This window comes from Rosa rugosa, chromosome 3 (genome assembly GCF_958449725.1).
Source record: "Rosa rugosa chromosome 3, drRosRugo1.1, whole genome shotgun sequence".
Classification (NCBI taxonomy): Eukaryota; Viridiplantae; Streptophyta; class Magnoliopsida; order Rosales; family Rosaceae; genus Rosa; species Rosa rugosa.
In genome coordinates this window covers 34,423,529-34,447,207 of record NC_084822.1, presented here as the reverse complement: position 1 = coordinate 34,447,207, position 23,679 = coordinate 34,423,529, and the positions used below count along the sequence as shown (strand labels likewise).

Sequence of the window (23,679 nt, the reverse complement as noted above, 5' to 3'; positions counted from 1 at the left end):
CCAGAAGGCCCGAGTTTCTTACATGCTCAGACCGTCGGCCGATAGACAGATGCCATAATTTACTCCAAATATCTTCATTACAAGATACTTATTATATTGTCAAGTATGATTATAATCAACTATGACGTTAGACACTGACATATGTTATATCTCTCATACAACAAAACTGTCATTCATGTACGTATCCCTACATCAGAGGCAACCTTACTTAAATCCTCAAGTCATGAACATTCAATCAAGAAAAACATTATACATAATATATGATAATCAGGATCATACTAACTTTGAGCATCAACTCTGTAACTCTGTTCATACACTGTTCTCTGATTTTGAGCAATCTAGCTAACACAAATTAACCTTGGTCTCTTTAGACTCGTTCAGCATTAAAATTCTGAATTAAAAAATAATAATTATTTTTATTAATAGGTTATTTTCAACGGTTATATACGTCAAAACGAGAAGGGTGGTCCGACTCGCATGTACATTGTGGAAAGGATATAAGCAGAAATATGACTTTCATATATATGGTATTGGATTCATGAATCAAAATGGACTCTAATCTACGGCTTTGTGCACGCATAGAACGTTTGTTATTACAAACGCAGGCATTTGGGGCACAAAGAATAAATCAACTCAAACCTGTGGTTGAGTTGACTTGCCTAGCCTATAGGAATGTCGTTTGAAGTCATACAAACCCTGTTGAATACTGCAATTTGGTTTGAGAATAATATCGACTTACCTCATGTTCAAGACTACTAATGTTTCGTCATTCTAGCTTCCTACACCAAATTGCTTCATCGATCGATCATGCTTTCAAACTTTTGAACGCAAACATGGATTCGTGGAAACGTGAATTGAACCGTAATGTGTCTCCCTAAATAAGGATATCCTTATTAGTGTACACCATTGTATCTCCCTTTTGGTCCCAAAATTAAGAACCCTAATGTGCTAATCTTTTACACCTGCCACAATCAATGCATGTGCATGATAAAATAATAAGAGCATCACAATCCAAATTAAATGGTAAGGATCGGAAAGACACAAACTTTTATAAACACATTTGCAAGGTCTCACTTTTTCCATATTAAAGAGTACTCCCCATTCACACAAACTTCCACATGTACGTGGACAACTTATATTTATATTAGGTGATGTAAAACACACATGGGCAGAAGACATTCACACCTGGGTAAACGTACCCGCACTTTGATACAAGACTTCATTTGTACGAACTACAGAGATTAATCAAAAACAAAGCATGTACCGTTGAGTTGACTTGCCGATTGGAATGTCTTACTTGTATGTCAAGTCTAAAGTCATACTGCAGTAAAACAATGCCAAGGGCTTGAATTTGATTACAGATTCACCACCTAATTTATTCGTCAAGACTACGTACCTACTAGTAATTTCGTCATTTCAGGCTACACCAAATTGCGTCGTCGATCATGCATTGAAAATTTTGAAAGCAAACATAACTTGTTGGAAACGTGAATTGAATCTGCCGTGATTGTCTCCCCTTTTGGTCCCATATGTTTAAGTAAAATAGATTCGAGAGAGAATTGTGTTGTATTATTATTGAGAATAGGAGCCCTATATATAGGGATTACAAAATACTAGTTCTAATGTTACAAGGAATACCAATCCGTGTAGGATTGGGAAATCTAGAACATTCTCTCCTATTGCTACTCCTAGTTTGATAAGGCACACTAAATCGATATTCCTTCAACACTCCCCCTTGTGCCGCTTCAAACTTGGTGGTGACGCTTCATCCGTTGCCTCGTTAAAAACTTTGCCAGGTAACAAAAACCATGTGGGATAAAAATAACCCTGGTCGAAGGACAAAAAGAGCACAACACGTCCTTCACTCTTCGAGATCGAACATGTAGACATCATAACTCCCCCTGATGTCGATATCTCCCCCTGATTGCTACAATCGTGGGAGTTCGGATAACTTTCTCAATCCGATGCTCTTCACATGTTTCTCGAAGGTAGATTTAGGTAACGACTTAGTGAATAAGTCCGCTACATTATCCTCTGATCGGATTTGATTCACTTCAATCTTTAGAAGTGATTGTTGTTGCTGATTATAAAAGAACTTAGGCGATATATGCTTGGTGTTGTCGCCCTTGATGAAACCTAACTTCATTTGTTCAATACAAGCTGCATTATCCTCATAAATGCATGTAGGTTCATCTGTGGTAGACTCCAAACCACAACTTCCTTGAATATGTCGAATCACAAACCTTAGCCATATACATTCACGAACGGCTTCATGTAGAGCAATAATCTCTGCATGATTCGAGGAAGTAGCAACAAGGGTCTGTTTCGTAGACCTCCAAGATATCGCAGTGCTTCCCATGGTAAAGACATAACCTGTTTGGGAGCGACCTATGTGAGGGTCAGAGAGGTACCCTGCATCAGCAAAACCCATCAAGACATCACTGTCGTTTTGATGGAGGGAGATAGGAGGACGCCGGCCACCATGAGCGGCGGCAACATGGCCGGCGGCCATTCCATGGACGGAGGCGTTTTGCCTTTTGGGGTCCGATCCCAATTTTCCATCATTCTTCTTCTCTCTGTAGGGATAAAATAGGCCCATATCAATCGTACCTCCTAGGTATCGAAAGATGGTCTTTACGCCAATCCAATGGCGGCGTGTTGGCGCAGAGCTATGTCGAGCTAACAAGTTCACTGCGAATGAGATATCCGGTCTTGTGCATTGAGCTAAGTACAATAATGCGCCTATTGCACTCAAATAGGGCACTTCGGCCTCTAATGGTTCTTCGTCCTCATCCTTTGGACGAAACAGATCTTTTCCGGGCTCAAGACTACGACCAATCATGGGAGTACTCACAGGCTTTGCTTTATCTTCATTAAAGCGCCTTAGAATTTTCTGAGTATATGCAGACTGATGGATCAAAATCCCATCACTACGGTGCTCGAGTTCTAAACCGAGACAAAACCGTGTTTTCCCAAGATCTTTCATCTCAAATTCGGATTTCAAGTAATTAGCAGTTTCCTTCAACTCATCTAGAGTTCCAATTAGGTTCATGTCATCGACATAAACTGCTACGATTGCAAATCCGGAACTTGTTCTTTTAATGAACACGCATGGGCATATTTCATTGTTAATATATCCCTTCCCAATCAAGTAGTCACTTAGACGGTTATACCACATCCGTCCGGATTGTTTTAATCCATATAGTGAGCGTTTTAATCTTATTGAAAACGCGCTCCGTGGTTTAGAGCCACTTGATTTGGGTAATTGAAGTCCATCTGGAACCTTCATATATATCTCTGAATCTAGATCCCCATAGAGATATGTTGTAACCACATCCATAAGCTGCATGTCAAGTTTTTCGGAAACTACCAAACTGACAAGGTAGCGGAACGTTATAACGTCCATTACGGGAGAATATGTCTCCTCGTAGTCGATTCCAGGGCGTTGTGAGAAACCTTGCGCCACAAGGCGGGCTTTATATCTTACCACCTCATTTTTCTCATTACGCTTTCTAACAAAGACCCATTTATGGCCAACAGGCTTTACACTTGGGGGTGTCTGCGTTACAGGCCCAAATACCTGTCTCTTTGTTAGTGAATCCAATTCAACCTGGATCGCATCTTTCCATTTAGGCCAATCTGCTCTTCGTTGACATTCTTCAACAGAGCGAGGTTCGATATCATCATATTCTATAATTCCTTCTGCAATATGATATGCCAATGCATCATCAATCGCCATAGAATTTCTATCTATCATCTCATGTACACTAGTGTAATTTATGGAGATCTCTCTCTTCTTTGGAGTTGGTTCTGACATTGGAGCGTCCCCCAATGATGTCTCTTGGACATAACCATAATCCGGAATATTCTCATGAGATGGATTATTCACATCGATGATTAATGGATTATTTTGTGCCAAACTCGCTTTCTTTCTTGGGCGAGAATCCATCGAACCTATGGGCCTCCCGCGCTTCCTGGCAGGAGCTGTAGGCCTAGCCACAACGTCACCAAGGGTGGGGACGTTGGCGCCATACTCATGTACTCTTGAGGTGGCGTCATGTCCTCTAATTTTAGGGACATCAATCCTTGCAGGCACGTTTGCAGCAGGTATATGTGATCACGTCACTTTAGCGATATCAGAAAACGCATCAGGCATCGATTCTGCTACGTTCTGAAGATCGAGAATTCTCCGCACTTCAATTTCGGACTGTGCGGTTCGGGGATCAAGATGAGACAGAGTGGGGACAGACTACGACAATTCCTGTCGTTCCTGTTGAACATTGATGTTCTTATCTCCCCCTAACGACGGGAAGACTGTCTCATCGAAGTGACAATCTGCAAATCTAGCGGTAAAGAGATCGCCTGTCAAGGGTTCTATGTAGTGGATAATCGTTGGAGAATCATATCCAACATAAATGCCTAATCGTCTTTGAGGACCCATTTTGGTGCGCTTTGGAGGCGCAATTGGCACATAAACTGCACACCCAAATATGCGTAAGTGTGAGACATTAGGCTCATACCCAGTCACCATCTGGGACGCAGAGAAGGGTTGAGTGGCAGTGGGCCTCAGACGAATAAGCACAGCTGCATGCAATATTGCATAGCCCCAAGCAGAAATTAATAGGGAGATTGGTGCGCATTACCAATACCCTAGCGACCATTTGTAGTCGTTTAATGGCGGCTTCTGCGAGACCATTTTGGGTGTGAACATGAGGAACAGGATGTTCAACATCAATCCCAATGGACATGCAATAATCATCAAAAGTCTTTGATGTAAACTCTCCAGCATTGTCTAATCTTATAGACTTAATAGGATGATCAGGGTGGTGAGCCCTTAACTTAATGATTTGTGCTAGGAGTTTAGCGAATGCAGCGTTCCTTGTGGACAATAGCATGACATGTGACCAGCGTGTCGATGCATCAACCAATACCATAAAATATCAAAATGGTCCGCATGATGGTTGAATAGGTCCACAAATATCACCTTGGATTCTTTGCAAGAATGGTATATTTTCTTTAGTGTCCTTTGCATAGGATGGTCTCGATCCTAACTTTGCTAAAGAGCAGGCTTTGCAGAATGAATAATGGGCTTTAGAAATAACCAATGAGGATTTTGGTTGAGCCATGAAGTCACAATTGACTTTAGAAGTAGAAATTGGAGTCAGGGGAGCAGAGGTGGCGTCAAAGCCACCCTTGAGCCGCAGGGGGATGGCGGCGCCAGCTAGTGGTGGCCGGACTTGAAGGGGGAAGGCGCCGTGAGGCGCAGGTGCTCCTCCTTGATCCAAATTTCGAGTTTTACTTCCTTTCGTTCTGAAAAAGAGATGTCCGTGTGAAGTCTTTAATATACGGATCATCATGTCACGACCTGGGTGTCCCAAACGGTCGTGCCAAAGCCTATATGTGTCGGAATCCCATAAATCATCTCTCATGACATGGTTGGATTCAAGGACTCGAATAGTGGTTGCATACAACCCACTAGAGCGACACATAAGTTTCTCTAAGACTCTTTTATGTCCGTAGTCATTAGAAGTGATGCAAAGGAACTCTTGTCCAGTCTCACAATGTGTTTCCACATGAAAACCATTGGCTCTTATATCTTTGAAGTAATAAAGTTCGAAAAATATGTCTACGACATGAGATAAAATCAATCGATACTTTATTAATAATAGCCAATGATTACATCAAAGTTTCTTAACCAAAATCTAATCCAACATAAAAATCAACTGTAGACAAATCGTAGTCACTCAATCCGTTCGGTAATTTCAATTTAGTTGTGACCAGGTAAGGTAAGGCGAGATTTTGGTGGAGCGTTGCTCACTTTTAAAACCGTTCTCTCAGATCAAACCTTGCCTAGACATCACAAGTACTCTTGAGTACGCCTAGAGGGAAAGAGTTAATACAATAAGTCATTTTTATTGATTTAAGGCATAATAGCCATTACATAATTCTTGGAAAAAATGAAAGACTATAAATAAGAATCTGCGCATTTTGTCTTCATTGCCAAATTTAAAGTCTTTGTGAACTCGAAGTCTTGATCACCATGATGCGACTACCTCCGTAGGTACATTGCAAATTCAGGTCCATTGATCATACGTTCCATATCAGAAATAGACACCATAAAGAGGATTCTCCCTTGATTGAGGCGCATTGGCGCAATATGCATAGTCCCTAGGACTGGTGGCGTTGGAAAGTGGTGCCCATGGCCAACGTTGGCTCCATGGTTTCCAACCCTATTTCCCTCAAAATCACGCCTCCTACGGTCGTGTGATTGTCGCCTTGAGCGATTACCTTCTTGAGCATTTCGATCGTATGGATCATGACGTCGATGGCGACTTTCTCTAGCCATAGGACGATGCTCTTGATGGCTCTCTTGAAGCCTATCAAATTCTCTTTTCACAAGTTCATTGCCATGTCTTTCAGCAGTGGCCATAGCTTCAATAAGCTGTTGGAAACTTGTGATCCGTCTTGCATTTACATGAGTCCGGAATAAGTTAGAGGACCTCATAGCACAGGCGGGGAAGGTATTGAGGGTTTTCTCAATCAACTGGTCTTCTGTGATCATCTTTCCACAGAGACGCATCATTACTCTGATGCGGAGGGCTTCCGAATAAAATAGCATGACCGTGTCAAATTCAGAGAAGCGAAGATCTTTCCATTCTGCTTCTGTATTCGGAAGTATGGAGTCACGAACATTGCCATATCGTTCGCGAAGCGCATGCCAAAGCTTTATGGCGCTATCCTCATTTATGAACTCAAACTGTAGTTCACTATCCATGTGACGTTTCATGAAGGCAAGTGCCTTGGAATTATCTTTCTCAGTTTGAGGGTCTGGAGCTGTTTCTATAGGACAAAGCTCTTGGATAGTATGCAATAAATCACGGGCAATAAGGTGGATCTCGACATCAATGACCCAAATTAAGTACCTTTTGCCTGCATAATCCAATGGAACAAAATCGAGTTTGTTCATGTTTGACATCCTAAAAGATGAAACAAGAACAAGTTAGATTCGGAGTCAATGCTTCCACGAAAACTAATATAAATAAGATTTCCGAGCTATGCTACCAAGAAATCGATTTCCAAGAATAATTGGATTAGACCGAAACAATGATGTTTGAATGGTCAAAATAGATGCTCACGAACGCTCTTAGTCCGTAGCATACGAACGCTCTTAGTTCGTTAAATCGATGCTTACGGACGCTCTTAGTCCGAAGTCTTACGAACGCTCTTAGTTCGTTAATTGCGTGAATCCCCACGATTCCGCTTTTCAAGAATCGAACCCACGTTATAAGAAAGGTGGGATGTAGAAGAAGGGAGGTTTTCAAGTCCCCGAGAAAAAGAAGGAATATTTGAATTATAGGAACTTTAAAACTTACTCTTGAATACTTACTTGTATTTGGATCACGCGCGTGTCGATGCAGGCGTGATGGAGTGAAGCAATCCGAGTAGAGGTTTGCAGCGGTGCGGGGCAGCAGGGGCTGCAGTGGTGCAGGGCTGCAGGCGCGCGGGCGCGTAGGCTGGCAGCGATGGGCAGTAGTGGGCGCAGGTGTGCGCGGGGCAGCAGTGGGTCTTAGGCCAAGATGTGGTAGGTTGGTTGGCTGCTATGGCTAGCCGTGGTGGCTGCAGGGGCAGCTGAGCCTTGCGGCAGAGCTGCAGGAACGCTGCAGCAGCGTGGAGTGGACGCACGGGCGCGGGGCTGCAGGGCAGCAAGCAGAGCGCAGGGGCGCGCAGGTGGGCAGCAGGGGCTGCGATGAAAAGCTCGGCCTAGAGGGCTGCAGGAGCAGGCGGGCTAGCAAGGGGCTAGGTGCTGCGGCAATTTTGAGGAGAAGAATTTCTTTTCAGGTTTTTGGGTTTTTAGCTTTTGTGGTTTTAGGGCTCGTGCTGATAACGTGTTTAAGTAAAATAGATTCGAGAGAGAATTGTGTTGTATTATTATTGAGAATAGGAGCGCTATATATAGGGATTACAAAGTTCTAGTTCTAATGTTACAAGGAATACCAATCCGTGTAGGATTGGGAAATCTAGAACCTTCTCTCCTATTGCTACTCCTAGTTTGATAAGGCACACTAAATCGATATTCCTTCAACACCATAAAATTAATTGGTATACCTTTACACACATGCCTTGATACTTCATTAAAAGACTTCCTTTATTTAAAACTCGACCGGAGTTTCTTACATAAGTAGCCGTAAGAACCTAAAAAAACAAAATTGTCATTTACTTTTTCTTTGAAGGAAAAAAAAATTGTCATTTACTTCATATATCTCATAGAATGCAAAGTTTGTGTTTTTCAAAATTAGGTAATGAAATAGTTCACGTATACGGTTTTGGTGGCCGTGATGATAGTATTTCTATGAACAGCTCAAATGAGACGTTGGTGTAGGCTTAACCGTATATGCTATCCTAGCTCCCTGCTTTCCTTCGACTATCAAGAAAATAGTCCAGGTGAGCACAACGAGGTTTCTAACGGAGCATCTACATACCTTCAATTATCCGCTAACTGTTGCAGAAGGGCAGACTGCCCTCTCGTAGTAAAGGGGACACCAACATTCCCTGAGGTTATTAATGATTATATTATATGGAAGGAAAAGTATGTGAATTTGACAGGAATGTAACACCAAGTATATAAAGAAAATTCCTTTATTGATATAGCAAATATCACTGTACAATCATAACCACAATTGTAACCGGATATTAAGAAATCAAGTTCTACTATGGGGAAGCCATTCAATTCACTCTCTCTCGGTACAACAAAATAACCGGTTCTTTTGTCTTTTGGTTTCCTGGAAATTGGTTTCTGAGAATGCATTCTCTTCAGGATTGCTGTAAAAGCCTCTCTCCTGCACCGCAAACCGAAATATGAATAACAATTACAACATTTATAGTATCCAATATTTGTATACGTATGTTCCCTCAAACACAATTCAACTCATTGTTCTACAAACATGTATATAGAAGATAAACTAGAGAAGGCATCACACAAAGAATTCATTGATGAAAATTTGATTCCCCTAAAGAATTGGCTTCAATGGAAATCATTTTAACATGTGATATTTCAGAGAGGTTTTTATATAGTGAAAAGTACTAACTTTTTGGTTGATGTAAAAAATAAAACTATTATATGCAGTAGTATAAAACATGAGAGATCATACCTCTTTTGACCGGAGCCTTCCTGGAAACTTATTAAGAAGATCACGCACGGTGATTGGTGACTGTACATTGCATCAAAACAGCCTTGATTTCTTCTTCAGTGACAGGACTAGCAGTTGCAGGCTCTTCTTTGACGGAAGGTTTTTGACCCTGATTAAATCCCATAAAATGAAGGGAAATTATTACATGGTCCCGGACTATAGTACACATGGTGGTCCCGGGTGATATTATTGGCCCATGTAACTTGTAATGATTTCTGATTTGGTCTCTTAAATTAATAATTCCCCTTCAAGCATAGTTGAGTACAAAGATTAAAACTTCACCTTTCATTCAAGAAATAGTTAATCAAAATAGGAAACCGTTATATAAGCACAATGTGATGCTAACTTAATGTTAAGATCAACCAAGCACTGCCAATTTTTACTCAAACCTCTGTTATCGAACATTTTTTTCTTAATGGGTTATCATCATCAATCGATCCTTACTTCTAAATAATGAGTGCAACCACTGAGTAACTCCTCCAAATCAGAAATATGAATAGCTCACCCTCTTTTTTCAGCGACTGACCCCAAGCAGAGAGACCTGAATGGGTATTATCACATCCCCAAAACCAATAACAACAAAATTCTTCACTTTTCAACTTTTGCAATCATATTTCACCACACACAGCAGATCAGAACAAACAAAAAAGACCAACCTCACTACTAGCATATGCCTTATAGAACACTTTATTTTTTCTGTATCTTTTGCTCTAGAGAATATGGATAACCGTATCAAAAAGTCATTAGGTACGGTGCAACCACGGAATGAAAAATGATATGCTTTATTGCAGGCTCCAGTAACCAAAAGCCACGCTTTTGACTTTGGTGTCTCTATTTTTTATTTTATTTTAAATGTTATATTAATGTTTTTCTTTCTCTCTCTTCATTTTCTTTTAATTTCTATTTATATATTTATCGAAATATAAAAATACTTGTTTTATACGTATACGATACTAAATACCTTAATATTTCATTTAATATTATAAATTTTTATATAATGTTAATTAAGCAAAGCAACGAATCTTCTTCAGTATCTATTATGCGTTGGATACCCTATGACAAAGGTATCATTGTTATAAACTAGAGAAAAATATAGAGATAGAAGAGAGAAACAGAGTATGGAGGAGGTAGAAGTGTTTTTCATTCTCATTAGACCCCTTTATATAGGAGTAACGTTTACATCATAAGGACATAACTAATGAGTATTTACAGTGGACAGCCACATTTATATAATATTTATAACACTCCCCCTTGGATGTCCACCACTAAATGATATGGTGTTGGACGCGCTTAATGTTGCCTCGTCAAAAACCTTGCCAGGCAACAAAAACCCAGTGGGACAAAAACAACCCTGGTCGAAGGAGAAAAAGAGTACAACGCGCATATGTCCTAGGTAGCATGATTTTGAATGCTCCCCCTGATGAGAATCTCCCCCTGATTTTTGCAAGCTTCAATCATGTATGTAATAAAATACATGCACCATGTATATTAGATATGGTGTGTCGATTACATAGGTGAGACTATGTGTGCTTTGCATAAAAGGGGACTCATCATGAATTGCAATTCCTGCGAAGGTTAGGGTAATACCAATAAAACTATGATAATAAATCTTACCTCAAGTAGAACCAATTTCATATGCTCAAATTATAGATAAAGATATTAGTTAAAGAATAACAATATAAAGGAACAACAATTGACACATTTACCTTTATACAATATTCCGAGCATTGAAATTTATGTATGACATACTTAGCCATAGATATCAATGTGTGTAATTGATAATTTCATATAGGCTCAATATGAGCTCTAGATAAATTCATAACTTCGTGGAAGTTAGAATATGTTGCAACATTGTGAGCATGATTCGAATTCGATTTCTTAGTCTTGTCATAGTACTCATTGTGGCAATAAGTTACTTTGACCGTAATTGAATGAGTATGTATGAGCTTTAGACTTTTGATTCCATGAGTGAGCTTTAAGCTCATTCATTCATGGACTTGCCTTTGGCAATATGAATCGGTCAAGGATTTGATTAAGCAATATGCTTATAATGACACATAGGATTTGGGGATTTGCTTTTAGCAATTTCCTTTAAGATCTTCATAATAATCATGACAACCTGCTATAAGCCTCTCGTCAATATATCAGCTATATGTAACACTGTACTTATAGAAAAGTTGTCGCTTGGAGAATAATGATAAGCCCATGTCTCTATAAAGAGACTTGTGTCATAGTGATTTCAATTCACTTTAGTACACCCTTTGTTATTTTTAGGGTAGATAAAGTCCAAGTATATCATCACGTTTACAATATTTAAAATCATTGGAATTGCCTCTTTCCAATTTGGCCAATAGTATGATTTGTCGACACAATGAAACGTGGTAGTATATAGCCCTTGATGATATTTAGTTGCAACTACAGATGAGATATCATCAATGATCATCAATTAGAGATCTATCACACATTCAAAATATATGCATGCATTAGCTATAATAAGCTTATTCATATCAGGTACCCATGCCTCTTTTAGGGCATTTGTTGTCTCTCAAGGACAAATTAATTAAAGAATGTGGATCTTTGTATAACCTCATAACGAGTGTTATAGGGCTTGTATAATCTTCCCTTATAGGGAGATTAAAACATTGGACTTGGTGGATATATCACACATAATGCACGCCGTTACAATAGTGTTTCCTCCCCCTAACGGCGGGAAGACCATCTAGTTTGACCATTCGGAATATATGTGTGCAAAAAATTTGGATTGGAAATCCATTAGTGGGTGGCGAGCCCAAACCAATTTTTAGGTCAAAAACTTGTCTTTAATAAGTGTCACTTTCTCAATTTCTCATAATTGATTGAGACTTTTTCTTAAGATAATAATAAGACATGGTGGATAAATATCACACACCAATTCATATCGTTTTTCATAATATTTCTCCTCCTAATGACGGGAGAATTGTCTTATTAAAGTGACAACTCGCAGATATGCGATAAATTATAATTTCCTTGTTAGGAAGGTTTGCAACAATGGTTGTATTATACAACAATGTAAAGTATGTATGTAGATGAGTCTACATGACATAGTAATGACACATTAGTCACGCCAAAATAAATTTATTTGGCTCAATGAAATTTTTAATTCATGATATAGTATACAGTAGTATACTCATAGTTGATTAATACAACATAAAGTCGGTGGAAATTTCATCACCAATATATGCAATGGTATTCCACATAGGTAACATAATACGAGCTTAGTTGGAGTCATCAATCAGGATCTGCAGCTCTTGAGATGATTGTTACCTTAGCTTTTTGAAGCATCAATTGTGAAAAATTATCAACAATTGCAATGGATCATGTCCATAGTTGCATTATATGCATGCAAGACAACTATGTTTGTCATTATATTTATCATGAACATTCATGGTTCAAAATGAATTTATTAATGAACACGTGGTTCATATTATTGTTTGACACTGAAAACAAATGTCAAAATGATATACTCGAATTTCAAGTTTGGGACAGTGGTCCATATGGATATAAGCATATATATACTCCAATAATAATAGATTTAGGGATCATAGCCCTCATACTCAAAACATTTGGTTTGAGTCTTCACAATTAGAAGCATGTTCTAAGAGTGGAGTGAACAGAGGTTCACATGTACTCATAAAGAGAAGGGACAAAGGTCCTAACATAATTGGAGATCAAGAAACAAGAGGTTTCGATCTATTTGATTGTATAACAATCAGCGGAGGAATTTTAAGTCCTCATGAAATTGAATCAAGAAACATGTAGTTTCGATCTCATTATAAATTGACAATTTTAAATCAAATTATTAGATAAGATAATAAGATGAGATCAAATTGAAGTCGTCAAACTCATGAAAAATACATACCTCGATACTGTTGAAAATATAATTAATATTTTTGATACCAATATGTGAGTACCATATGTCAAAATAGAGGCAGATTCATTTAGAGTCAGTAATTGAAATATGCATTAATATAACATTATAACAAAATAATCATAAATTTGTTGTAGTCTAGTTGGTTAGGATATTTGGTTCAATCGCATCCAAAAAAACCTGGGTTCAAGTCCCAGCGATAGAAAATAATTTTGTTATTTTTTCACAAACGACATAATCATATGAGGTAGATATGACAAAAATAATCATAAGTAATAAATGTTCATTATGATTGCATAAAATAAATAACTATGGTAAGTATCAAAAATGGTAATAGAATGAGTTACTTATAACAATAATTACCGGAGAATGGTAATAAAATTGATAATAAAATGAGTTATTAATAACAATAACTACAAGATAATGGCAATTAAAAATATTATCATGATAATTGTAACTCTTGCAACAAATTCTCATGACAAATTCAGTTATGAAAGAATTGTAATAAAGGTAATTTAAACATAATAAATATGGTTAAACAGACACTACTAAAAAAAACTCCATTTGCGACGCCTATTTTACGACGGCAAATTGAGCTTTTGCAACGGAAAAAACTTTTTGCGACGGAAAATTGAGCTTTTTGCGACGGAAATGTTAACGTTGCAATAGGTGGCGTCACAAGATCCATTTGCGACGGTAAATTTCCGTCGCAAAAAGTATTTGCGACGGAAAACTGTTGCCGTCGCAATAGTTAAACTATTTGCGACGGGTACTTTGCCGTCGTAAAAAGATATTTCATTTTTTAAAAAAAATGGGATGAATTGGTTGCGACGGATACTTTGCCGTCGCAAAAGAGAATTTCATTTATAAAAAAAAAAAAATGGTGTGAATTTCACACCAAAGCTAGTACCATCTGCAGCAAATATCATAAATTGAAAAATATTGCAAAGATCAACCAAAGGTTGAATTGCACACCAAAGCTAGTACCAGCCAAAGGTTGTTTAAAAACAAAGATCAGCCAAAGCAACTCATGCCAACACTACAGCACCTTCATTAGAAGTGGAAGAAATGGCCAAACTATCAACATTATCAAAAGCAGGGGCATCAAGTAAAAAATTCTTCAGGTTTTGAAAAGTGTTAAATTCACTTGACAAAACCACACACTCAATGCTAGGTAAGTAAACTTCTAGAATTCCCATCAAGTAGCTCACCAAAACATACATGTCCCGGCCCTGCACCAAAAAACAGCTAAAGAACTCAGTTTGAAGTCCATGTAAATGACAGAAATTCATATTCCATTTCATCTTGATTCTAAAACGGAAGCTATAAATAAATGAAGTTGCAGTGCAATGAGAACATTGATCCATCAACAATATCTAGTTGGTATTTATCTAAAGCACAGTGCCTCTAATACGTCAATAGAACAAAAGAAAAGCCCAAGAAAACTCTAGATCATGTTCCAAGCTACACCGAAAAGAAAAAAAAAGCAAACGCATACCAGATTACCAGGAGCAGTAGTGTTGGAACTAGTGCGGGCAGGAGAAGCCGCCTTAGCTTCTGTCTTGCTACCTGATTTTGACAGTAACACATAAGTAAATTCTAAGCGGTGACATAAAATTTAACATAAAAACATTTGTCAAGCACCATATCAAGAGTATATAAATTGATCATGCCCAGTTATTGTGAAATAAGAATAGAAAAGACCAATTTAGATTGCATCTCTCCATCAGTAAGCAAATAAGAACTAGCACTATAGCTTAGATTAACGGAAGTAAATTCAGAATGAGGGGAAGACCGAAGTAAATTCAAGATTTAGGGGAAGACTACCATACCTAGAGCAGTAGAGTCCAAACGAAGCTCTGTTTCTTGAAGAAGATGAACACGACTAAGATATGGATTGTCAGAGAACAATGAATCATGATAAACCAAGTCTGCAATGCAGCAACCCAAACTGTTCATTCAACAGGTTATTATTGAAGGATTATCCGTACTACTACTCAACCACTCCTACAGTCCTACTGAAGTACCAGATTACACATTACACTAAATAATGGATTGTAATATCGCACCTAGGAACATGTAGACATTTTTTTTTGGTAGCTAAACAACACAAAAAATAAATCTATAAATTACTAGTCAACTGAAGAAACAGGCTGTGGTATAGCGGTTATTTGTATGGTAGGTACTCTCCCTCCATGATTCCTAAAAACAAAGAGCCAAAAACAAATCCTCAACCAAACTGTCCAAAACCTGGTGGTGATCCATCTGTTCAAGACATTACAGGTACATTAAGGTCGTCTCTCCTTTAACAACTATATGATATGCTTAGGGTTCAAATTGCCGAAGCAAATGTTTTACTTAAGGTTAGACACTAGGTTTGTATTGTGACGCCCAACTCCTAAAGAGCTCTTTTAAATAGTCACTTTAACCTTCCATTTATAATCTCAAATTGTCGTACCTTGACATCTGTATTAATATGCTATGTGTCCATACAACTGAATTCAGATACTAGAATTTCAAATTGCAGTTTCATATTCCAAGGAATATCAATGAAAACTTAGAAGATAGAGGTTGGTTACAAGCCATTAGTGATAAAAGACTTTAGTTCTTAAAATATATTATCAAAAGTTTGATATTTCCACAGAGCATATACAAAATTATCATGTCAATTGATTATTCACTGTGCTATAACTTGGTTAGTAGCCTGGCAATAGAGAATGCACATATTAAATTCAATAATGTAGCCATATGTGTTGATAGCTAATAAAAACGGTGCATGCAGCCAACCATAGGTAACCAATTAATGTTATATGTATTCATATATAGCAGAGCTAGCATGCATGAGCGGTTAACTGAACACGTATATGGCATCAGACATATCACCCTATTAGATACGAGGCACTTGTGAGAATTCTATAACCAAATAGCAAGACACAGGTAATTAGAATTAACAAACCAATTAATAAAGCAAAGGGTAATCTATATTTTACAATAAAAGATAGAACAGTTCTATCTATATATGAAGTTAAGAACAAACCTGATAATGATTATAGTGAGGAGACAAAAGTAGACAGCAAGCTTAACAAGCCGGCACTTCTTCTCAGTATTAAGAACCCTGAATACTTCAGTGACATCAATAAGATGCTTTTGTTTTACAAACCTGAATTATAGAAAGTGGATGGTTAGGACTTGGGAGGGGGTAACGCTAGTTCATCTTCCACCAATACACCAAGACATACATAGAGGCAGACATGTAAACAGACAATATAAGGCAAAACAAAAGCTTATGTTGTGAGGATCAATTATTGCATTCTTTTGTGTTTCACAACCTATTCTAACTGGAACAGTAGACAAAAAGTCATGATCATCACAAGATGCACCAACCATAAACTGTACCAACCCACTAGTTGTGTCGCTGCATATATCATTTTAAAAAGAGATGTTCCAGAACTAATATATGTGTAATGTGAGTATAAATATAAATAACTCCATGCTATTAGAGCAGGCTTAGAGTAGTGAAAGACAAAGGTGTGGTGCCTGTTTTCATTATATTCTATGGTACAGAGATTGGTCCGATAAAATGTTTCAGATATCGGATCAAAATTAGGTAGGAAAGAATAATGAACCTACATATAATGGGTCGCTTAACAAGAAACAGAGTGAGAATAGAGAAAGTCGCTCTCATTCACCATCAACAATCAGCCAAGTTTACAATGAAAATTCATACTCTAAGCTAACAATCAGCCAAGTATCTATTGTCAACTAAGCAATCAACATAACCAAATCGAGCCCCTAACCTAAATCCAATAAAATCTACAATTAACAGCAAAATAAAATGAAGACATCAAGTAAAACTACCTTGGTGATTACTCGGTAGGAGAAATAGGCCTACATGCCATTGCCCAATTACCTTGGTAGGTTCCAGTTCGAGGAGCTGCAAAGCATACACAATCAAAAACCAAGATCCACAACCCAACCAGGTAGCTCCTAAAGCTACTGTAATTTGCAATCAATAAACTAGATCTTCTTCCCAATCACATCCCATACAAACCCAAAATCAGGACACAAAGACAACCAAGAGCCAAAATACACCGAAAGCTGAAAAGCAAAGAGTCACCTGTAAGCTGCCGGCGAGAAGAAAATTCGGTTATCGAAATGTTCAGAACGGCGGGAACAGTGAGGTTTCGGAGTTGAGAAAGAGGGTGATGTTTGGGCGAGAGAGAGAGAGAGAGAGAGCGGGGTGATGTTTGGGACTTTGGGAAAAAGAGGGAAAGAATTAGGGCTGAGTGTTTTGTTAGTAGGACATTTGGCCAAAAAAAAACAAAAGAAAAAATTGAGGGAAAATTATTTGGGTTAGCGCCAAGACTAATACGGTGACGTTTATGTGTTGCCATGCTTCTTTCCATTGTATTATTATTTTTTTTTTTTGTAAAGAACATATACAAATAAGTTTTGCGACGGCAAGTGGAAAAGGCGTCGCAATTGAGTACAAAATTACTACGGCAAATATTTTCCGTCGCAAATGATAAGGCTTAATCGCGACGGAACATTTTCCGTAGCAATAGGGTGTCAATTGCGACGGCAACTGTTGCCGAAGTAAAAAGGCGAAGCAATTGAAGTTTTTTTTAGTAGTGAGATAAAGATAATGAAACATAATTACGTTTAATCGGTGCCAAAACATAGGCTAAACAAAATAAATAGAGACAAAAAAAGCGCCTAAACATAGGCTTAAAATTTATCGGTGTCAAGAAAAACCGCCGCTGATCATGTAATCAATATGTTTTCCATTGTCCACAAAAAAATCAGGACTTTGAGCTTGTTATCTTCACTGACAGATTCTCCACATAATTTTAGTTGGGAGGTAATCATATGTTTAGCGGAATTGAAAATCAGTGACAGATTTAAAGTTCTGAAGGCGCAAAATGCGTCCATTCATATCGTGCTCTAGATAGAACAATGGTTTTCTGGTGAGCAAATCGATCAGCCAATGCTTGCCAAATCTCAAGTGGATCTTTCACCGTAAGGTAATCATCTTTTAGGATCTTATCAAGATGATAATGCAAGAAAATCATAGGCTTGGCGGGATCTTGCACAGATGACTTATTGTCAACTTTGATGGCATTTCCAAGGTTTTTAGCCATAAGGTGAATTTCAGCATCAAATAGTTCTTGCCAGAAATTTTAAGAGGATAAAGTCCAATTTTGTTAGATGCGTCATCTTTCTACAAAGAGAAAAGATGAGATATATCAGGATCCATAATTATTAGAACAATATGTTCTATGAAAAATTCATATACGAAACAAAGGTTTCGAAGAGTTCATAAATATGAACAATGGATCCCATAGGGAACACACGAGAAAAACATTCGTGTGATGTCTATAGAACTATAGGTTCTAAGACTACTCGGTCAGAGGACTCGAGTCTTGAGCAATGGAACATGTAGTTCTCATTGTCGTATATAAAATATAATTTTTCAACAATTATATTGTATAAAAGATACATACAAATATATGTAAATGATCGCATAAAGAAAATTGATATTCATCTAGGAGAGAAAGAAGAAAAACTCATAGATCATTAGCCTTGGTCATAAGCAACTATGTTGCACCATAAGGCTTGCGGATCATCATGGAGTTCAAAGAAGAAGAAGAAGAAAAATAAGAGCAAATTCGTGCTGATAACGTGTTATAAACTAGAGAAAAATATAGAGATAGAAGAGAGAAACAGAGTGTGGAGGAGGTAGAAGTGTTTTTCATTCTCATTAGACCCCTTTATATAGGAGTAATGTTTACATCATAAGGACATAACTAATGAGTATTTACAGTGGACAGCCACATATATATAATATTTATAACAATCATTTGAATTTTTATATTAAAAAAAAAATTATTGAAACCTACCATTAATATTCAGAGCAAAAAATTTTAAAAAAAATATCTGCTATTATGAAAATTCAAATTAGCAATAATCTAACATCTCGTTATCAATTGTTTCATGATTACAACAATTATAACACCAGCAAAGAAGAACCTCAAGTGATCCTATAATTTTTACTTCAAACTGTCTCACCTAAAAAAAGTCTCTCTCTAGGGTTTCGACAAAAGTCCCCCTTCTCCTTCCGGCGGCGTGCCCTAGGGGCTCTGTCGTCGGACGGGATGTGTTGTTCCGCCTACGACGGTGGAGGTAGTGGTGTCCTCATTTGTAGGGGGTTCGACCTGGGCCGCCGCAAATTGAGGAAGGTGGAGGAGGAGCTCATGGTCATTGTTGGGCGAAGATCTAGTTCTGGTCGAAGTGGTTGGTTGCTGAGGACGCCGTCGCTGGGTTTTGGCACCGGTTGGGTCGGGTTCTGGGTTGCTGCGAGGGTGGTGTCGAAGGGTGCTTGGCGGATCTGGGTTGGCATTATCGTTGTTTCCAGATCCGATCTCGAGATGGAGGGTGGCTGGGCTGGTGGCAACGGGGTTGATAGGCGGCGGCTGGTGGCATCTTTGCAGGTGGTGCTACGACAGGTGCTGCGGCTTCTCGGGGATGTACCAGAGCTGGGTTGGGCCTGGCATGTTGGCTGGGCTCTCCTTGCTTCTAGTGCTTGGGCTTGCGTCCTCTACTTGGGCTCAAACCAGGCTACTATTTTCTTTATAGTTTTTATTCTTTTATGTTGTTTAGTTTTATTGAGCGTTTTGCGAGTAATAAGTCTCTGCATTTGTTGTGTAGAGCTAGTCTGGCCTTTTGCCTGTGGGTGCACTCAAAGTACCTTGTCTGCTCTAGGTAGGCGGCGAGTTCCTTGTTTCGTCAAATGGCCGCTACCTCCTAGTGGCAGGGTGAGACTAAGTGTCACTGGATATAATTTTCAGTGGCAACATGGTGGGAAAGCTGTGATTATGGAAATTATGATATGCTGTATTCGAGTTGCAGATCGAGTTATCTTTCCGTTGTGTCACCGCTGCGAAGCAAATAGAGCCGTCTGGAGCGCGTTCTTTGCTAGTATGTGCCTGTTTGAATACAAGTGTTTAGTAGAGTTTCATGATATTATTTCAGGATGTACTCTAAGTGCCTATTGTAATCAGGGGTTTAGGCTCAATGTCCTCCCCTTGTATTCAACTGTTTCATTAATCAAGGCTTGAGGGCAGCCGCACCAGCCCTTTATTAAAAAAAAAAAGAACCTCAATGAAAATATTCATATTTAAAATCAAATCCACTAACAATTAAATTTTACCAGAAGTACATAAATAGTTTTGTTATTTATAAGGTCTACATAATTTGAAATAAATACCGAATTCAAATCCTAATCTAGTACTGAATTGAAATCCTAACATGACATTGAATTGAAATCCTAATAGTCTTGAAGCAATGACCACCATCTCCACATGATTAGCTCCCGTTCTAGTTGCATAATGGCTGATAGAGGCATGATTCCTAAACATATGGACCAAGTTAAAGACGTGTTACTGATTAGAAATAGCATATGTACAAAATGATAATATGAACTGCAAAAAAGTTCCACATCCAATAAGTGGGTAAAGCTATGGTATGTTAACATTTCTCATACATCAACTATTTTTACCACTTTAAGGACTCATGTTACCACTTTGAGGACTAATATTACTATTTTGAGGACTCATATGGTAAACTAAGAAAATTTACCACTTTAAGGACTCATGTTACCACTTTGAGGACTAATATTACTATTTTGAGGACTCTTGTGGTAACTAAGAAAATTTACCACTTTAAGGACTCATGTTACAACTTTAAGGACTAATATTACTATTTTGAGGACTCAAATTACCACTTTTAAGGCAATTGTATGCATGTCATACGTTAACATTTTGTAGAATTTTCCCCAATAAGTATAGTCAAAATGCAATGATAAATATATACTTACTTGATTAATCAATTTGCATATGAATTGGGGCAATCAGATAGCATTGTAGGATGGTAGACATCATCATCTAGTGAAAAAGCAACAGTCGATGGCCTTTGAGATGTGTCACGAGCAAACTGAGACATCGTTTGCATGACATCTTCTTGTGTATCCACTGATATTCCGCATTGTTTAAACATCTCTCCCATTTTTTGGAGTGCCATCTCTACGCATCTTACTTCAAACATTTGTTCCATCCGTTTTGTTTGCTCAGCCATTTTGCTTTGTAGTTCCTCCATCAAGTGTGCTTCTCTCTCTTGTGCCTTTTTCGCTGCTCTTCCAATTGCTCTCGCAACTGTTTTACTTCTCTTGATACTCCTCGCTCTTCAACATGGATTCCAGGGACTTCGTCCCAAGTAACCCCTGCTCCAACACCTCTCACTCTGTTCCCCTTCTCCTTACCAAGAACTTCAGCATACATTTCTTCACGGATTTCTAGAGCAGTGATGTCAACATTCATGCTTAGCCTCTTTTGTTCAGCCTCTTCCAAATCCGCCTCCAACAAATATAATGGATAGACCATAAGCAAAGGAGACACAAAATATCTACAAATATAATAAAGCTACAGAGAAATTAGCTTACAATTGCCTTTGCAGATGCCGCATCGATTGGTTCTTGGGACCCTTTCCTTTGATGTGTTAATTTAAATAGCTCCCACCTATCTGGCTCTTTACCATGAGAAATTTCCTGTGCAACAGATTGTATATTTAAAATATGCACTAGATACACAAGAAGGTGGGCAGGTAAGAGAGAGAAGAAACAAAGATACAAAGAGTTAGAAACAAATCCAAATGTATGTAGGTAATCACGTTTTTAATAATTGGACTAATAATCTGTAAATAATTCCTTGACGTATTAATTATATAGTTTGTTATTTAATTATAGGTAGGTGTTAACTTTTTCACTCAGATTAAACAATTACTCAACAATGGAAGAATTTACCAAGCATGCAAAAATTAATCTTGCCATACTAACTTCTCAAAAAGCATAGTTGTCTACAAAGTATATATTGTACCAATCTGGAACTCATTACAATAAATCAATGTCAAGGTCTCTTCTTCCCTTTATATGTTTGCAATTACCACATTTGGCGTTTTCTTTTTAAGAAGTGGGCAGTTAGTATATATTTGGGGCTGAACCCCAATAGCTAAGCGAATGTTAAAGCAACAAACTGTATTAGTTGAGATACACCTATTAATGTTGTTGCATTGAAAGCTCAGAGTTAGCTTTGGTCAAGAATAAATGAGGACATACTCTAGCAAAAAATCACTTAAACTAAAGATTTTACCGACATGAACCACTGCAAGTGGCCTAGTGGTTCTTGCCTAGTTGGGTGTGCTCCCCAACCTAGGTTCGAATCCCGAAGCTGTCAAAGTGGCCAGGCACTGTGCTGCAATGCACAGTTGAAGCATTTCACATGCGCCGAAGGGGTTTATCTTGGGCCTAGGAAGCCTTTGGGTTCCCCTTGACAAAGTCAAAAATTAAAAAAAGATTTTATCGACAGAAACAAAGAAAAAGGAATTATTACTGTCCATATATAGTCTTTGATATAGCTCTGTCCAGCATTGATCATAGATTTGTTATCAAGCTGCATAGAAAAAAAAAGGAACGAGTATTTAATCTTTGTACTCAACTATGCTTGAAGGGGAATCATTAATTTAAGAGTCACATGGGCCAATAATATCACCCGGGACCACCACGTGTACTGTGGTCCGGGACCATGTAATAATTTCCCCTTGAAATTGTAGAGGCTGACTTGGTCGCCTACTTTTTTGCTTGTACTAGTTTTTTTTTTTTTTTCTCGGAAGGATAAAATCAGGAAAACAACTTTTTGTACATATTCTTGAAGTAAACAGGTTGGGTAGTTTCCAGTCCAGGTACAAGTCTGCATGTATTTCACTGCATATTTGGAGAGCTCATGTGCCACCCTATTACAATCTCTCAGTGTATACGAACATTCACAGAGGAGAAAAGTCGCAACAATAATCTGATCCCATCCAAAAGGTGCCCATCGGGTTCTAAACTTTCCCCACCTTCTAAAATCGTATGCACAAGCACCTACGCATCAAACTCTAGTTCAATATAGAGAAAATCTAGTTCCAATGCAAGTTGTAACCTGTAATAGATTGCCTAGATCTCAGCATGGCTAGGAGTAGTAACACCATAAAGAGGAATGGTTCTAGCCACCGCAACTTCCCCCTTGTCATTACGACTAACGACACCAGCGCCTCCCACTCTTTTATCGGGAACAAAAGCACCGTCAGTATTGAGTTTAAACTCATCTCTTAATGTAGAAAGATTAGGAAACTTCTATTCAATGGATGTGAGGTTTATATACAACACAAGTATTCTTTTCCTACAATTATTCTTTCTCCTAAAAATAATCTTCTCCCACAAGTAGACTTTTTCCACAAGTAAACTTTTCCAACAAGAAACCTAATTAAACCCAACACTATCAATTACACCAACAGATCGCTCAAAGAGAAGATCAAATCAAGAATGTCACATCCAGAACCTTAGCCAACCACCGAGCTTAGCACGAACCAGAGAACGAGGAGTCAGCCTCTCTTAGCAAAAAGGCAACAAAGAAAAAAGCGGCCAAGCTCGAGAAGCTCCGTCGCCGCCAGGAGCGAGAAGCAGCGACTGCCGCGGCTCGCGCTGATCAATAG

The 23,679-nt window shown here is 38.3% G+C and overlaps 1 protein-coding gene across 1 annotated transcript; it reads right to left on the bottom strand.

Annotated features, from left to right (window-relative positions):
• Positions 1–14,009: 14,009 nt before the first annotated feature.
• LOC133737617 (uncharacterized) lies at positions 14,010–18,236 on the bottom strand. The gene is made up of 6 exons (XM_062165142.1): positions 18,091–18,236; positions 17,213–17,377; positions 16,133–16,255; positions 14,928–15,046; positions 14,594–14,664; positions 14,010–14,327 (listed from the first exon to the last, which is right to left on the bottom strand). The coding sequence occupies exons 1-6, from the start codon at positions 18,234–18,236 to the stop codon at positions 14,124–14,126; spliced, it is 828 nt and encodes a 275-aa protein (XP_062021126.1). The 3' UTR covers positions 14,010–14,123.
• Positions 18,237–23,679: the final 5,443 nt, after the last annotated feature.

Bases quoted from the DNA above. Each gene is read 5' to 3' on its own strand.
- LOC133737617 (XM_062165142.1), bottom strand. From the start codon at position 18,236: ATGGCTAAAAACCTTGGAAATGCCATCAAAGTTGACAATAAGTCATCT. The intron at 15,047-16,132 runs GTTTGTTCTTAA...TTGAATGAACAG, and splicing joins CTCACTATAATCATTATCAG to TTTGGGTTGCTGCATTGCAG. The intron at 14,665-14,927 runs GTATGGTAGTCT...TGTCAAAATCAG, and splicing joins TTTGGACTCTACTGCTCTAG to GTAGCAAGACAGAAGCTAAG.